The following is a 17851-nucleotide window of genomic DNA, read 5'->3' as shown; positions in this document are numbered from 1 at the left end:
AAATTATACAGGTTTGGGCCAGTGAGGTTTGTAGCAGCCATTCAGCTGGTCTCCCATGATCACCATCGCTGCAGATTAAGATGCTGCAGTGCAGCATAAGTTTGGAGGAACACCTAGGAAACTACAACTTAAATTGGACTGTAGTTAATGTTACTTTTTCAGTTTTCCTGCAAAGCTCTGTGGAGTCAAATTGTTTGCCAGTTTGAAATAAGCTTACAGTACCTTAAAATGCCGTGGATTAAGCGCTGTGGTGCTGCTGCAGTTGAAGATGAAATTGCGTTAGTTCCAGAAACACCAGTGAAAGAGGTTCTTGCTGTTTGAAATAGTATTCTGTTCATGGAGGAAAAATAGGTTGTTGAGGAGTTATTGGTGATTCATATTTATTTATGTTTTGGCCAAGCAATACAATATACAGTGTTGTTTAGTGGTGTATTATTTTTTCTTTTTGCAGAAGCCAAAATGTAGACAGTGTCTGAAATGATTAGTTCACTTAAAAAAAACCTGATAGTGACAGTTCATTGATTAAATGCAGAATCATCCCAGAATCATTGCCTGCTTTTAAGTATCATACATTCAATGTAATTGCAAATTTAAACTATTTAGCTTTACAACAAAACACAGAATATGACGATGTTTGTTTATTTGGGGGAATTTGGGATTTGTATTTAATTGCAATTTCTGGCTGAAAATTAATTCATTACATAAATATTCACAGTCATCTGAACATCAGCAGTAAACAGAGAGCAAAGGCTTCTTCAGCATAGACTCAAGCACAAATCCATCACAGAAAATGCTTTAGTTTCTCTAAAGAACCTCAACCCGTGCAGCCACAGAGCACGCTATCATATCAAAAAGCCATCACCCCCGTAATGATACTCATCACAAGTGAAAGTTATGCTGTCATAACAGATGCCCGATATTCACAGCTGTCGTTGTAGTGTCGGCCAGCTTTGCTACCTGAGGGGGAACAGAGGGGTAGTAATGGGCTTCTGGCTACCTATTCTACAACTGTCCTTGCCTTTGAGCTTGCATGAGTGTAGTGCATGCCTGCGTAGTGACTCTAGTGGCCACACTCCAAGGAGCTCTTCTTTCACAGTCCAGTGCCCAGATGGCCAACAATTATTATTTCAATCCATCTTCCACCACAGGGTCAAAGGAGCCAGAGAAAGAATTGAGTGCAGATCTTTCTCCAGTTCTCTTATGTTCAGCGCGAGGGGCTGCCAGAAAGAAAATGTTTGACTTCAGCACTGAGCCTGTTTAGCTCAGTCATCAGCTTTGTCCATAAAAAAGCAACTCTGGCTAACTACACCTACTGGAAACTAACCCGGATGTACAAATAGGAATAAATGGAGGCAGACGTCCTCTTGTACAGTGTTAAAAGTGTCTATAAAAATGAAATAACCCCAGTGATTCAACCCTGTTAATCGCTTTTTGGTTAGGCAGTAGATTTTAATCGCTGTAGCTTGCAGCCTTTGCCAGTGACAATGGAGATGGGCTTTATTGGAAATGAGGCTGAGATGAAAGTGCTTAATTACCTCCATTCAAATAGCTCAGAGGCCTTTGATAAAGAGAAATGACTGCTTTTGGGAGCAGGATATTGCTTTTGAAAATCCATAGGGTGCATGAGATCTAATATTGACTACAGGGTGCAAGTGAGTTCTGTTTTACTAAAAGCTCTGTCAGACTAAGCTCCCCTGCCGAAGATATCGGCCTCTTTACTATTGCAAGCGTGATATTTGGACTTTGGACAGTTGCAATCCCTCCTCCACGTGACGCTAAATCAGGGGAATCTGTCTGTATGATGTTTATGCACCAAATTCAAAGAGAGTCTAAAACACTTGGATTTAAAAGCGTCAAAACTTTGCTTGATCTCCTGCTGCCCAACCTCCTCAGGTTTATAGCTTTTAACTGAGGTATCACTAATACCTACGTGAGGATGTGAGGTGGCACCGAGGCTGAGACACATACAAGGTTATGAGATTAAATGGGGGACATAGTAACTTCACCCAAAGTATGATAAAAGCTGTTAAGTGTATCCAGGACAGCAGCTATGTCCCTGATAATTGTACAGATATCGTCTCCCTAACTGTTGCCCAGGACGCTTAGCATTCAGTCCCATTCTGTGTGAAACATCAAAGTGTGTGTGGAGGGCAGAGACAGCTGGCAGAGACCGATTGGCTCCATGCCTCAGCATGGTGTCACACTGCTGTGTTTGCATCCTAAACAGAAGATATTCAGAGGGTATTATTTTTTATGTGTGTTCGCTAGTGTCTGCACAAGAGTGTTTGCAACTGTTCATTTAATGTATTATGCCTGATAATAAATCTTTTATATATATATATATATATATATATAATTTTACCCTGACGTTAACCAGTACATAATAATAATTTTACATATCATACAATATGTCTCTGGAGCAGTTAGTGTGATGTAAAAATACTTTTTTTTTTTCATGATATCCAGATTTTCATGTGGATACGCTGGTTCATAAGTGTATTTGAAGTGTGTCTGAGTGCGTCTTGGTTCTAAGTATTCTCCTTAATCTGCACCCAACAAATACAGCTCTCCATGTTTATTTCAAGAGCGTGCAACATCTACCCTTTATCTTTCCTGTTAAACCTGGGACGAACAAACAAGATACCCCTCAGCTTCCAGCATTTTATGATGTGTACAGGTACAGTTTCCTCTTTCAAACACTGTCATGCCTTTTATTGCTATTTGTTGTGATTTATTTAAATTTTGCAGCCACAGTTTTGGATGTGGCTAAACATGTCTGTGTGATCTCTGGCTGCTACTGTGATAAATGTTGAGTCAGTGATGTGTGTGGATGTGCACAGTCAGTCAGGACCCGTTCCTTCCTCAGGCTTTTTTATTGCACAAAATGTTTTTTGTACTGATTGAAATCATCCGAATCTTTGACTTTTATATATTTTTTTAATAATTCACTCTCAGCCTTTTCTATTTTTAGAGTTGTATTTTGGGATGAAGAGTAAATAAAGTGTTCCCTCACATTAGCATCTGAGACGAAGCGCTCAGGCTCTCAATGGTTTGATGATGTGGGAAAAAAAGGGAATGTTTGATGTGAAGTGAGGCAGGGTAGTGCTGCAGCAGCATGTTTCACTGCTTGCCTGACCCACTTTGCCTCTTACGTAAGAAGGTTTCTTTAAAAAAAAAAAAAAAAAAAAAAAAAGCCCTTGTATTGCTATTTTTCCAAACTCCTCCACGGCCACCATCGACACCTTCTTCTTCTGTTTCTCATAATAATAAAGGGGAATTGTCTTAGCTTTAAACAATATAAGCAATATAGAGGGTTGTTTTGGGCCTGTTTGCTGGTCAGCATCTGGCCAGTGACAGTGATAGTGAGGCTGAAATCTGTTCCCTATTGGCATTATTATTAACTGAGTTGGTCTTCATTGATTCTTTATCATTTTTACTTTGTAGATGGTTGTTTTGCCATTTAATAGACAACAGCAATCCAGCAGTTTGCTCCGAAATGTCCTTTCTGTCCTTAGGTTTGAGGGGGGCTGTGGCATTTAGCCTTGCTATCCATTTAGACAAATCCACTGAAGTGAGGCACACCATCCTCACCACGACCCTGCTGCTGATCGCCTTCACCGTCTGGGTGCTGGGTGCTGCTGCTGATCCCATCTTGCGCACGTTGGACATCAGGTTAGTACTAACACACCTTGCTGAGAAACGCAGTCAGTCCTATCTCTCCGTCACTTTCCGCCTCCCTGTGTCTCATACGCTCACAGACAGACACGTCTTAATTAGACTCTCACATCAAGTATGCACTTTCCTTAATATGCAGTAGCTCTTTCTAAAGCTTTTCTCTGTGTGTCTGAATTCTGCGGCTCCCTTGTCCCCTTGTGGTTCAACCCTACACAGGCACTTAGCTCTGCGTGTCTGTTCCGGTTCTGCTCTGAGTTAGTGATTTGCACAGCTGTTGCACAGGGCCTAGCAGGTCTACAGGTCCCTGAAAATATGTTGCAGGGGAGATAACATAGGCTATTTCTTGCTTTAAAGTCTGCATACTATTTGTGATTCGTGGCCAGTGGGAGATAATGACTAAAGAGTGCAGAGAAGGCGTGAAGGATGCAAGGCAGTAATTACATACTTATATTATTAAAGTGCAATCTATGGCCCAGATCATCGTGATATAATTGACTCCCACAGTCTTTCAAGGCAGTGCTTTAGAATCGGAGTGCGAGCGTGCACGTCTGTCAGTGAAGACATTGTAACTGTAATAAAAGTGAAAATATACAAGATCAAATATATACTGGGCTGTTTTTGACCATCAAATTGCCCTCCTGCTCAGCAACACAGTGCAGACAATGAAGCAATTTGTGATGTGAGACAAAACCTGGCGCTGCTCTATTGTTGATGACTTGCAGATTGGCTTTGGTAATTGAATCTGCCCAGTTGTTTGTGTGAGCTTTTACAGCCAAATAGGCTTCATTTCTTTGTGACGTTAACACTTATGAACCAGACAAAGAACCCAAATTCCCGCCGGGGCACTGGAATCGTCTCTACAGATTCTGGTCTCATGATCAGCATCAGGTGAGCTGCTTTAAGAAGTGTCGACAGTATTTTTTCTAGATCCCCGCCTAGATCGAGCTGTGTTCAAAATAAGGGTCTGATTTGCACACAGCGACTGCCAAATACTTGAGAAACTTGTTTTTGGCAAAAGAACGGTGACTCATGGCCTGTAACTTTTTAAAACAATAATGTATGAATTCCTTTACTGTTACATCCTCTGGTTGAGAGATTAAGTGGCACCCACTCACTTTCACATGATGAGATCACGGCCCTCTAGGTCACATTCTTTATTTTTTTTTATTTTGTGTTTCTCACTTTTATTTTATCAAGTTACTCAAGGTAAAGATCCCCTAAAGATGTGTTTTATAATGTACAGGATGTATTCTCTCTCAGCGAAACACACTTTCGTTGAGGGGAATAAAAAAAAAATCCTTCGTTATACATGAGCGATCAGGTGTAACACAGTGTGGTTTGGTCAGATTCGACTGATAGCAGATGCAACAGAAGCAGCAACAACTGTTTCCTACATTGTTAGATCATCATTTGTAGGTAGAAATTCGTAGACTGAGCCTGCTCGTAATCTACAAGAAATAAATCCCCCTAAAGTCTTCACATTACTCACAGACTTCGCCCTTAGGTGCAGTTGCTGAGTTATATTGCTGCCATACGAAACCTTCCACCAGCACCGCTTGTTGTGTGTCTGTGTACATACATGTGTACCTGTGGATGTGAAGCTGCATATTTCTATCCCGATGACACCGCTGTCTTTGTGAGTAGTCGTTCCATCTCTGGATCACACCACCGCGCAGTGCGTCGAGCCTTCGGGCTGTTGCGTTTCAGAGAATAGCTCTGTTTTCCTCACTTGCCGTCCCAAAGTCCCACCTCTGCTTCCCCGCTCATCTCCCTTCCCTCATTCGATTGTATGAAGTGGAGGAACGAGTTACAACTTTGAAAGACTTCATTTCTGTGAATAATACATTACATTTCTTCACCTGGAGCAAATAGAACTTCCTCTCCGTTTCTGAAATGGTTCTGTGGAGGAGTCTTTGAAAGTTGTACCCTAAGTGAAATTACAATTTTTTTCCAGCCCTATTGCTACCTCAAAAGACCCACCGCTGCAGGCGTCAAACACAAGAAGAAGAGAGGGTAAATCTTTTGTTTCCATTATGTGGCATTTATTCAAGAAAGCTGGTATCACAGGTAATGTGGCGCTGGATGCATGTGTGCCGGTGCAATAAATGAGGCCGGTCTGCACTCTCATACATCCTGCATACTTTATTGTATACAGGAAATGGTGATGATTATCTATTCTTCAGTCTGATGTACTATATATGTTTTGCCAGTTGTTCCCCCTGCAAAACCAAACAGAGGTGTTTTTGTTCTTATTCATCAGATGTTTACATGTTTGAGGGGGGGTGTAGGCAGACAGATGGGCAAACGGACGAGCTCTCCGAGTTACTGAACTTCCCCTTATATCAGTGTGCTACATAAGCTGCTTTTATTGCTATTACGCCTGCGCACAGTACCAGAACCAGAATTCGAGGAGGGAGGCGAATTGAGTTTTTATAACCGAGACTAAAAAGAAAAACACATTTATGCAAATGCACACTCACATGTACACACCGCACAGCAGAGAGCTGGACTTGGAAGGGCGAGCTATCTGTGAGACTGTATAGAGAAATGAATGCGCTGCATGTGATAAAGTCTCCAACAGACGAGAATGACGAAAGCGCCCTTAGTTTTTAGTGAGCTCGCTGTTCAGTCAGACATCAGACTTCAGAACACTAGACAAAATGTGCTTTTAAAGCCCAGACCGTCTGTCTCTCCTCCACTCACCACTCCCCCCTTTTCCTCTCCATTTCAGTCTCAATTTCAAGGTACATTATTGGCCACACTTGGAGAGTTTCATCATGCCGCCACAAAATAAAGTGCATTTTAAATTCCTTTAAATAATTTATAAGCTTTTGAATATATGGTACCTTATGAAACACAGTTTTGACATGTCGACTTGTGCGGTCGCATACTATCAGTTATACTCATGTGGCTTGTGGTTCTTTTGTTGTACTAAGCACTACTTCAAACCTGCTGCTAAACAGGTAATCGTTGATCAAATTGAAATAATTCATCTTTGTTTACATTTTGAAAACAAGTGGCGTGCACTTCACTAGCTTATGAAATGACTCTCTTTATGCTGACATGTAACACACACATCTTATCTATTCCACCCATTTTTTTTGGTGCAAAACAACTAAACACAGCAAGGAAGGGGAAAAAAAAACTGCCTGCAAATGTTTGTGGCTCCACCAGCTTTGTACCATCATGGAAAATAGTCCTGACATCCTGACAACAACAGAAGTTGCTGAAATCCAAACCACTATTTGTGTGTGGTAATAATGACATGGTAAGTTGATATGACCCCTCCTCAAAGCCTTTTTAGAGCTGATGGTGAGGTAGACTTCAGTCAAAGTCAAATTTAGGTCACTGACACACGGTTTCCTGAGACGATCGTCCACAAAAAGGTTAACTCAAATTCAACAGTGCTTCAGTCAGTTCCAGACAATAGCTTTAAAAAAAGAAACTATGCAGCTTGTTAAATAACTACGGCACATTGTTGTATTTATTTGCGTCTGACTTCGTCTTTTCTTTTGCCTTTGTACCTCTATGTCCAAGCCGTATTACCAGCACGTAGACATACAGTACATAATGTCCCACAGCCGTTTCTCCGTCTCTGTCAGTCTCCTTGGTTTTAATAAGGGCTGGGGGTGATAAGGCACCCATGGGAAGATCCATGTCACATAGTGAGCAGGCTCAGGCCTTAAGGCTTTAAAAGTTGGCCAGACATGTCCTTCTCCAGACCTTTCTGAAAGTGTGTGAACATGGATTTAGTGTGAATCTGTCCTTTTTTCTCAGGCTGTTAATTTGATTTTGTTTTTTGCAGTTGTAATGTTGGATTACTAATAGTAGCCGTACCTGTAGAGCAAACAAATTGTGTTAGATAACTGATGATCAAATCTGATTATCTTTGAACAAACAAAATTGGATTGTTTTTATATCCTATCCAACTTGCATATGTTGTCCTAGTTTTGATTCATATCTGAAATATAGAAAAAATAGGGAATATGTACAAAATATAAAGAAGTAGCTTCTGCAGGCTAAACTGACAGATGTTGAGTGTGACCTTTGTAGAAGATTATGGAGAGGACAAGAACAAACATAGGAGGAGAAGACCTCACCTGTCAAAATCAGATGAGAGGTTTCTCAGTTTCCTCTTTGAGAGACCAGAGGCCCAGCAAGAGCCTGGCTCAGCATCTGACAGCTTCGCCTGGATACCAACGTGGATCCTCCCGTAGTCTGAAGAAGCTTGATCAAGAACTGGTCTTTGTAGAAGAAGAGCAGTCAAGAAACGACTTTCGCCAAAAAATAAATATATAGGGCCATCTCATCAAAACTAAATCAATGGCGGCCTGAGACTTGTGTGCAGTATTGTAGGCACTTCGCCAGTCATAATCATTCATTGTTGGCACAGGTTGGAACCTCCCAGACCAATAAACAGCAGTGAAGCACATTAAATGGAGAAACAAGTTTTATACATGTTGCATATTTATGAAAAGACGTCTGTTCAAGCTAAGCTGAAAGTCTTTGATGTCTCCCGGCGTTTTAGACCCAGCCCCTCCAACCCTCGCGTCTTTCTGCTACTTTCCCACCTACCGTACATGATGGTCAGACACACCTTTGTCCTCACTTACCTGCTCTGCATCAGTGCAGTCATATACATAAGCCACCAGCCAGCACATACTCCTCACCATGGTTCCTTCCTGTGACTTTCCAGCATCCTTGTTTGTGTTTGCTTCGGCCCGCTTAGACTCTGAGCCTGCCCGGCCCTTTCCGATGTTTTTTTTTTTTTTCACATTTCAGTATTTTTTCTAGATCCGCCTAGATTGAACTGTGTTCAAAGTCACGGGCTGATTTGCACAGAGCGACTGCCAAATACTTGAGAAATTAGTTTTTGGCAAAAGAACAGTGACTCATGGCAAAAAACAATAATGTATGAATTCCTTTACTGTTACATCCTCTGGTTGAGAGATGTAGTGGCACCCACTGTCACGGTTTAAGGAGGGGGACGAGGCAGGAATGAACTTAAACAGGATTTATTACTGAAAACTACAAAATCAAGGGAAACTAAGGAGGGCGTCAACAGACACTACAAAAACAGGCAGAAACACGAGAACAAAGTAACAACTCAGGGATCTAGGGACAAAACAAAAACCACTGCACAAGGGCAGGAAAACACTCACGGGAAACAGGTAACAAAGTCTAAGGTCCAGAGGGGGAAAACAAGTCCAGGGAATCCAGGGGGGAAGCAGACAGGGCTGAGGAGGACAGGCAGGAACAGGCAGGTTCAGGCAGGTTTAGAAACAGGCTGGAAACAGGTGGGGGAACGACGCTGGGGACAGGTTGGGAGCGACGACGAACTGACAGAGGGGGAAAAGGGCTGAGGAGAGTTTTGTAGGGGAAAGTGGGCACAGGTGAGTCCAATGTTCAGCTGATTGCTGTGAGCAGAGGGAGAGAATGGGCTGGTGGGCGGAGTCCAGAGGGAGAGTGAGGTGGAGCGGTGAGGGAAATCCTCAGCTTGGCCTGATGCCCGGCCGAAACCATGACACCCACTCACTTTCACATGATAAGATCACGGCCCTTTTTTTATTTACGTGTTTCTCACTTTTATTTAATCAAGTTACTTGAGTTAAAGATGTGTTTTATAATGTACAGGATGTATTCTCTCTCAGCAAAACACATTTTTGTTGAGGGGAGTTACAAAAAGTCCTTCGTTATAAATGAGCAATCGGGTGTAACACAGTGTGGTTTGGTCAGATTCGACTGAGAGGCAGCAGAAGCAGATGGCTCCAACCTTTCTTCTATGGCCCCAGCAGTTTGTGTAGCATGGTAGCATTTCAAAGTATGTCATGGTGGCTACTGAGCACAAGTATCGTAGGGCAGGCTAGAGGCCTCGCTCTGTGCTGTAGCATGCTTCCATGTGTGAGTCACTGTCTCTGTGTGTGCATACAGATAAATGGGCAGTATTGAAAACTCGGAGGCTAAGACATAACTGCTGGAGCCTGGCAAATGACTGGCCTGTTTGTTTTGAGTGGACAGATGGACGGGTGGAAAACCATGTCTCTGATGGTACTCACTCTCCTTCATGCCCCACTGACCTCTTATCACATTGGCTCTTACATTCTCACTCACACACTTGGTGTCTTTGACATCCATCTGCCCATAGAGTGTAATGCAAGACTAAGACATGGAAAGGCCAACGCACATCCTCTTCCCTAATATGTAGGCACAGCAGATTGAGAAAGAGAGAGGAACACCATCCTTTGTTGGATAAAGGATACTTTATGTCTCCAAAAATGAATAGTTCCTACATAGGTTTGGTCCTTCTGATACAGAAAAGAGACAATAATAGAGCAAAAAAATAATAGAAGCTTAAATCTGGACTTCTCCTTCAGTGAAACATACTCTGTTCTGTCCACTCATTGGAATTGCATTGCAACCAAGGGAAATAGGAAATATATAAGAGAAATGTGAATTATAAAATATAATCTATAGCAAAAGATGACTTTGAAAACTTCCACATGGAAAAAAGACTTTTCTTTCTTGCCTTAAAAGTACTTTATTAAATGTAACATATTCGTTAATAGGGTTTTCAATGGATCAGTGGAGGGTCAGTGTCTCTCTGTTGTCTGCCGGATTTGCACACTTTTCTACAAGTCTACAAAACACATTCATTATTAATGTAGCTTTATGATCCGCTGGTGGATTGGAGCTATAATATCATGTCCAGAAGATTTTGCTGCTGTTATTTCTCAAACTAACCTGCAGTTCTGTTTTCATCTCTCTCTTTCTTCTCCTCCTGACTTCTCTTCTCTCCTTGGTTGATTTAGCCTCCCTCCTTTTTTGCTGAAAGTTTAGTCTCATTTCTCATTACATTGAGCTCAGCTCCACTTAGGCACAGGGTACAGATGCTCAGCTCTAAGTCACGGTGGAGCCCTCCAAGTTCAGCCAGCCGCACCCGCCATTGATTAAGCCCCCTGTGCGCTGAAGAATCAAACATCATTTTAGCATTTCATATGTCTCTTTTCTGAGTTCGGGGAAGGACTCATATGGCACTAAGTCTCTACTCCAGATCAACCTGACACCAAGCTGTCATGTGTCGTTTCTGTTGTAGTCAGGGAACACGGCACTGTCACTCGGGTCTAGCTAACTGTTTTGTTGAGGTCTTCTTCGCGCTCATCCTATATTCATGAAGGGGAAGAGTCGATCGGCGCGACTTGTTCGGTTCTAGGGTGTTGCTGAGACCTCAGTGCTGAATTTGGAGTCAGGATAAGTAGGACCCGAATAGAGGATGGAGCTGTTGGTAACGTAATGAGAGTGATGGAAGCTGGGAGAGGCCAGTGAGTTATGATTCTGATGATGATCAGACATGAAACGTAATCTCTTCACATTAGCCTTCCAGAGTTACTCGCTATGGCACCAGATATAGATAGTCTTCTCTCAGTTCACCTATCAACACACACACACGGAGCTGATTGTTGAGCCACGTGTCTGTGTGTGTGTGTGTGTGTGTGTGTGTGTGTGTGTGTGTGTGTGTGTGTGTGTGTGCAAATGATGCACAGGTGAGAGCTTGAGGGCATGTACTGTATGTGCCAGTGTTAATGCACCACTCTCTCCTCTGACACACAGTTCAATGAGCTCCCTCTCAAAGTGGATTGATAGTCATGGTGGTGTGCAGAGAGACTGAACAGATTGCCGTGGTAACTGTGTCTGTCAGATCAGCCAATATGTTGAGTTTATCAGGTGGAGATTGACTCTGGGCAGGGGTCTCGTACACTGGCGTCCTGTGCTCCAGCGTCCACTAAAAAGGCCCAGAGGCACGGGCTAATGGATATGACGTCAATATGGAGAGGGAGGAGGGCCATTAAAAAGAGCATCAGGGCAATAAAAGTGCCCAATCCACTTTGTGTGTCTGTGTGTTTGTGTGTGTGTCTGTGAGGGCAGATAGATGCTCTAAATGCAGAGCCAAAATTTCTTTTGCATGAATCCAAATAGCACAAATACAGCGCATGTTGGTTTGTTAAGAAGTATATTTTTTGATTATTTGAAGAACGTCTCAGTTAAGTGCCAGGGAGGGAAGTATAGGGAGAACATCAGTATGTGCTGTGTGTATCTCTGGCAGGTGTCTGTGGGCTGAAAGAGGATCCACACATGAGTATGAATAATAAAACAGACACCGAGCGCCTCTGCTGTGTGCTTGCTCACACTCGCACAAATCCAAACATACACAAATACACATGCACACACATTTTTCCACTCCACTGGTGGATGAACGATGCTGTAAGAATGTGGTCTGCGTGGAATCCTCCGCGGGAAACGGGTAATGAGGGTTGATGGATGGTACTGATGGGGCTAAATTTGCACCACTGCGGAGATCTGCAGAGGTAGACTGAGAAAGTGTTTGTGTGAAACACTCTGGTCCCAACGCTGCCTCAGTGTGTGTGTGTGTCTGGGTGTGTAGGTCTGTGTGTGTGTTTACAAGAAAGCCGTGTTTTTGTTTGAGAGAGTCGTGGGGGATACTCTTTGGAAGCAGAGAGCACTAATGAATCCAACTTACCCAGCATCCCCAGCTGCCTAGCGACCTGACCTCTCAATCATTCTCAATGGGCACCTCTTATTTATAGAACCATTATTTTTAGCCCTCTATAATTTCACCACCGTGCCTCTTGATGAATTAAAAAAAAAAAAAAGACTATTCGTGGGAAAACTGAGACAGAAAATTGGAGAGAGACAGTATAAAAAGACTGCAAAACAGCAATGTCTTTAGGTTTGCATGTATCTGATTATAAACCAACTGACTGGGCAAATTAAACACTGCAGTATTAGGATAAATGTTTATATAGAACTCTAATCCATCTACTAGTTGAGATATATTACTCTGGAACAGAAACGATGCTCCAGAATTTAATAAGGAAGCAGAAATTGTTGAAATGCTCTGATTGTTTATACTGGTGATCCTCCCTCAGAACAGAATATCTCCGAGCTGTTGTGTTCTGACTTGACTGGAGGTGTCGACAGCAAGCGAGCTTTATCCTACATGAACTATTAATATCTTTCAAATTAAATGGTAATCCACCAACAAGTGCTAAGATTTTTCAGTCTGTTCAAAGTAGTAGTCTGACTGATAAGCGCTGTGATCCACTGAGCCACTCCTCTAGCCTGGACTATAGTAACCAGACTAGTGACTTGCTCATGTGTCCTTGTCAAGACACATGCAAAGTGAGGTAGCAATCATACGTGATGAACCACTCTACCCTGAATAATGAAATTCACCACAAGGCTGAAACCTGTCAGGCACTTTCCTGTGGTTGATGCTGTGTAATCCAAACTCCCTGAGGTGGTTCTTGTTTGGTCCCAAATGCCTGCTCTTGAGGCAGGGAATCACTGGCCAGAGAGAGAACAACAGTGTTGGCAAAAGATGAACTCCCAGTACACAGATGAGGAAAGAGAGGCGGATTTTAGCAGTTCAACAGAATGGATACACACACACACACACACACACACACACACACATACACATACATACATACAGCAAGAGAGGAGAAGAGGGTCGGGAAAGGGCGCAGGGCACAGAGGGAGAAGTGGATGTAGACTAACTATGAGACAATCAAGTGAAACGAGAGAGTGAGTGCTGGAAGATGGTAATTTATTCAGTCGTGAAAGCCTCTTAGCATTGGCACTGCACAAATCAAGCCCATGAAATCAAATTTTCAGGGCAATGAAGATGTGTATGAAGATATGTGAAACTGTTATGTAACTGGTACATAGCTAAAAGGACCACTTTCCACTACGGTACACCAATAATGTGAGCAGTGTCTGAGAAATGAGTGAGGAACCAATCAGGAATGACCTGCTAATTCATTATTTGCTAATGAGTCGACACCCTTAATAACTCATAGTAGGTAATGATGAGTTGTGGGTTAGACACAGAAATGTAGTTTTTGGTGTTTGTGTGTGCTGCACATCTGTTTTTGTGGCCTCCTGTTTGTTTTCTAGACTGTAGACCCCTGCCTCAAGGCTGAACCAGGATAGAAGAAGAATAGACTTGGCAGGCCTTGAGTTGGCCATCTGTTTCTTTGGATGTGGTCAGTCTGAATCAGGCCCCTCCGTCTCTTACACACACATAGACACACAACCCTCGTCCTCTTTCTACTGGCTTTCTCATGCTCTGTATTTCATCAAGCCTCTTACACACACAGGCACGGTGCATCTGGCTGTCCAGTCTGCCCCGTCCCGTGGCCATGTGTCTGTACTTCTGTTGAGAGGGTCTGTGGTTTCAGATAGAGAGAGAGAGAGAAAAAAAAAAAAGTGGGGGCGGGGGGGGGGGGCTCATATCGATTCATACCCGCCAGCGACGTGCCAAGAAGCTGCTTTCATAATCCTCCCTCTTAAATAATTCACCACTCGCCCTCAAAATTTCATCAGCACCTACATATAGAGAACAATCTCCCCCTCAGCAGCATTGTGTAGAAGGTGTGCTTACAAGAAAGAGAGGGGAGGCGGGGGACGGGAGGGGTGATGAGCAGCAGATGAGTGAGCAGGTGGAAGATGGTTGGGCTTGGACTCTTGTGCAAACCCAAGTTCAACTATTACAGGCCATTTCATGCAGCTGCAACACGTGCATGTGTGCATCGCCAGCCATGACAGTTAGATCCGCTCCATGCCTGGAGGGTGTGACAGAGTGTCTTGACACTTCATTTGGTTTGTCAGGCAGCTTCAACTAATGGTCATCCATACCTGCAGGGCTGCTGTGGCAGCAGACACACAGCAATGCATTTGCCATGCAGCCTCACCACTTCTCTCTTACTGCCTCTGTGTTAGTTGCGGGGCAAGTTTATTCTCGGTCTTAGTTCCCTTTTTCCAAGTCTCCATCCAGTGCAGGTTTCATTTACTAACTTCTATCAAGCCTGGTGTAAAGTGCAATGATACAAAAGTAGGCCGGTACTGTCCATTCTCCTTTAAAGAGACAAGGAAATCCCTGCAGCTACCTTTGCATCAGGAAGCAGCTGGCTTCATTAGCGGATTGCTGCACACAATAAGAACTGTTATTGGAACTGCTTCATCATGTTAAGTCCTTTTTTTTCTGAGATTCGTCTGATATATTTAGCTGGTGCCGGCAGACAATCGCCCTTTATCCTCCGCAATAAAGAGATCACACTGTCCAAATATGACAACCAAACACAGGATGAAGACATGCCTCAGAGGCAGCCATGAAAGATTTCACCATCTCTATCAAAATGAGGCATCTGATCTCATACCCTTGAGGTAGTTTTGGGCAAGAGTCGGAGAAAATAAAATGGAATGAAGGAGAAAGAAGGCCATGAAACAAAATCTGATCTGTCCCACAGTTATAATTGGTTGTGGAAATAGACTCGCAGGCAAGTGCCATCAGACTAGTTCACTTATTGGAAGCTTCATCAACAGCTTTGTTTTTGAAATTGGTTTTTCACTGACCACAGCCCTTTTCATTATGATTTCCCAGTCAGTCGGGCACATACACACACCAGCGAGCAGTAATGTGTCAGGCTATTATTTTATTTTCAGTCAAATGCTTCGCTCGTCATTAACAGTCATTAAACAGCTTGAGGTTTTAGAGCAATTCAGCGAGGACCTCGCTGGGCCTGGGAGAGACTTTAGCAGAGGCGTCCACATTTGTGTGGCTTACATTTTCATACAGTCATTAATAGTACTTGCTAATGGCAAAGTCGAAACATCCAAAGAGGCAAAAAAACAAAAAAAACAACATGGATTGGCTTGAGTTTTACTAATGTAGATCTTCTAGCATTGTTACCCAATTACAGTGCATAAAGAGCATTTAAATAGATATTATAGATTTACAGCACATGGCTTTATTTCCATGCCAATGGAAGCTTTGCTGGTGCTGAGCTCGTTGGCTAGCATTAAATTAAATCTGTCTCATGCACCAAAGCTGGTGGTTGCAGCTCTTTTCTGCGAAAGTAGTGGCTCACCTCTCATACACTCTCTGTGTGTAGAAATGAAGTGGCAGTGTCTATCAAGGGTAAACATATTTCATGTTTCCTCATCTTAAAACATGTAGAAACTAATTTAAGGAACTAAGACAAGGACATTGTTTTATTCATAGCTGAGATACGTTGCTGAAAAGGATTGATTCAATCATTCAATGGGCGTTTTTTTGCTCTCAGGTACTGACTGTTATCCAGCCCTGTATTCCTTTAACTCCACCAGACTAAATTTAGCCTCTTTCCCCGTGTCACGCTGAGACATCCAGGTGAATGTTGCGAGAAGGGAAATGAATTCTGCGAGATAATAATATCTTTGGCTCCCACAGTCTTTTCTTTGCTCCCAACTGTCCTTGGCTCCACAGGGATCCAGCTGGCTGAAATACTAACAGACTCTCTCTTCCTGTTAAACTGACACTGTTGGAAACACTGACGGCTGTCAGCTTCCGTGGTGGAGGGACGTCTCTATATTCAGCAGCCGAAACTGTAAGAAAACATGGGAGAGGTAATGGAAACAGAGATGTGATACAGCATAATTGCACTTTTTTTTTTTAAATCCCACACAGTAGCACAGGAGGATCCTGATACATAGATAATACAGGCAAAAACAAATCACTAGAGCAAAGTATAGGCTTCTTGGAACCTTGTTAACCTTAAGTAGGTTTATAATATCTACACTACTGAGGATATACTGCAGCAAATAATAATTCCTTCTACCATGAGACATACTGCATCCTGATCAAACAACACTAAAGTAATAGCTACAGCCAGCAGCCGACGAGCTTATCACAAAGACTGGAATTAGCCTTTCTTCTGTCTTTGTCAAAATATAATGTTATTTAGTGGGCCTGTTATACTAGCTACAGGACAGCTTTATATGTACAGATATGAAAGTGCTATCGGTCTTCTGCACATCTGAACATAATTTGCATTCTCTGAAAGGGAAAGTTCTTCAGAATTAAAATGTAAAAATTATATGAGAGGCTTACTCTGGTTTATTTAAACCATGTGTTTCAACAGTTACCGTACTTAAGCTCTTTCAAATTCAACTTAGATTTTTGTGTCACTGCCTTTAAAGGGGCCTTTGCGGCCCTATAAGATTATTATCATTGTTCACCTAGCTGTAGGGATTGAATACATTTCACCTTAAGTTGCATTATCACAAATGTATTTCAGCAATGTGAAACATTCAGTAGAATTATTTTTATAGCGTCTGTCAGCATTTGGTTTCAAATCATGACTTGCTGCAATTTCCAAATTGGCTTTACATATGCAGAGTTATTTCTGGGCATTATTGTGCTGCGGCTCAGTTTATACAACAGAAATGAAAACGTGATATTTGGACATCTGTTGAGTGGGTGATTGTTCATCACTGTGCAATATGGCAGAACATTTTTGAAAGTTTTCTCTGGTTAGATGAGATATGTACCAAAGCACATTATGTCTTATGACAATGAACCCATGCTTTTATGTAAATGCTCTGCACAGCCGGCTTCAACATGCACAGATGATTCCATGGCGTATGTCGTTGAATACACATGCACCTGATAACAAATACGCATGCACTACTCATAACAATTTTATTTTTACACTTGCTCAAGTGATGTGAAATTTAGGTTAAAGCTACAGAGAGGGTGGGATCTCCACTCTAGGTTGCAGTAGATTGACCTAAATACTGCAGTTAGAGACTTGGCCGTAAATGGATTGTTCTTTTGTAACACTGCAGTAATAAGAAAGGAAGCTTCTGCTGTACGGTTCTTTGCTTTATCTCCTCATAAAGCGACATTGCATTATTACTAAGACATGTAGTGCTCAGAGCACCTCATGCATGACAGCTCATATGCAGTAATGTTTCTTATAGAGGTTAGTGTTACGACCTAGTTTATATCCATTATAAACCATTAATTTCCCCTCATACCATCAGTGACACTGAAATCAGTACAAACATTTGGGATTATAGTTATTTTTTGCCTGGAGTTAAAAATATTATCATATAACTCCAGTGTTTCTATGCTTGTGGAGCACATGGTGGAAGTTAAGAGCTTATCACGCTGCACATCTGTGTGCATGCGCGTGTGGGTTTGTGTGAGAGCGCTGTCTGCCGCATGTTCTCATGACATCTGCCGCACAACCTTTGTTTTTGGGCGACATATTTGTTGCTACATAACTTTGATGACGTCTGTGGATTGGAAGCACCCATGGCAATAAATGATTAT

General features: G+C 42.4%; 1 protein-coding gene across 2 annotated transcripts in view; it reads left to right on the top strand.

Annotated features, from left to right (window-relative positions):
• The window catches only part of LOC113164577 (sodium/hydrogen exchanger 9-like), a 53684-nt gene that overhangs the window by 22379 nt on the left and 13454 nt on the right, over positions 1-17851 (top strand). For both annotated transcript variants that reach the window (XM_026363933.1, XM_026363932.1), the window contains exons 11-12: positions 2566-2677; positions 3516-3672. In XM_026363933.1, coding sequence (XP_026219718.1) covers positions 2566-2677; positions 3516-3672 — 269 coding nt within the window. The remainder of the gene's footprint in view (positions 1-2565; positions 2678-3515; positions 3673-17851) is intronic.

Source organism: Anabas testudineus, chromosome 2 (assembly GCF_900324465.2).
Source record: "Anabas testudineus chromosome 2, fAnaTes1.2, whole genome shotgun sequence".
NCBI lineage: Eukaryota > Metazoa > Chordata > Actinopteri > Anabantiformes > Anabantidae > Anabas > Anabas testudineus.
This window is presented reverse-complemented; position numbering and strand designations above follow the sequence as displayed.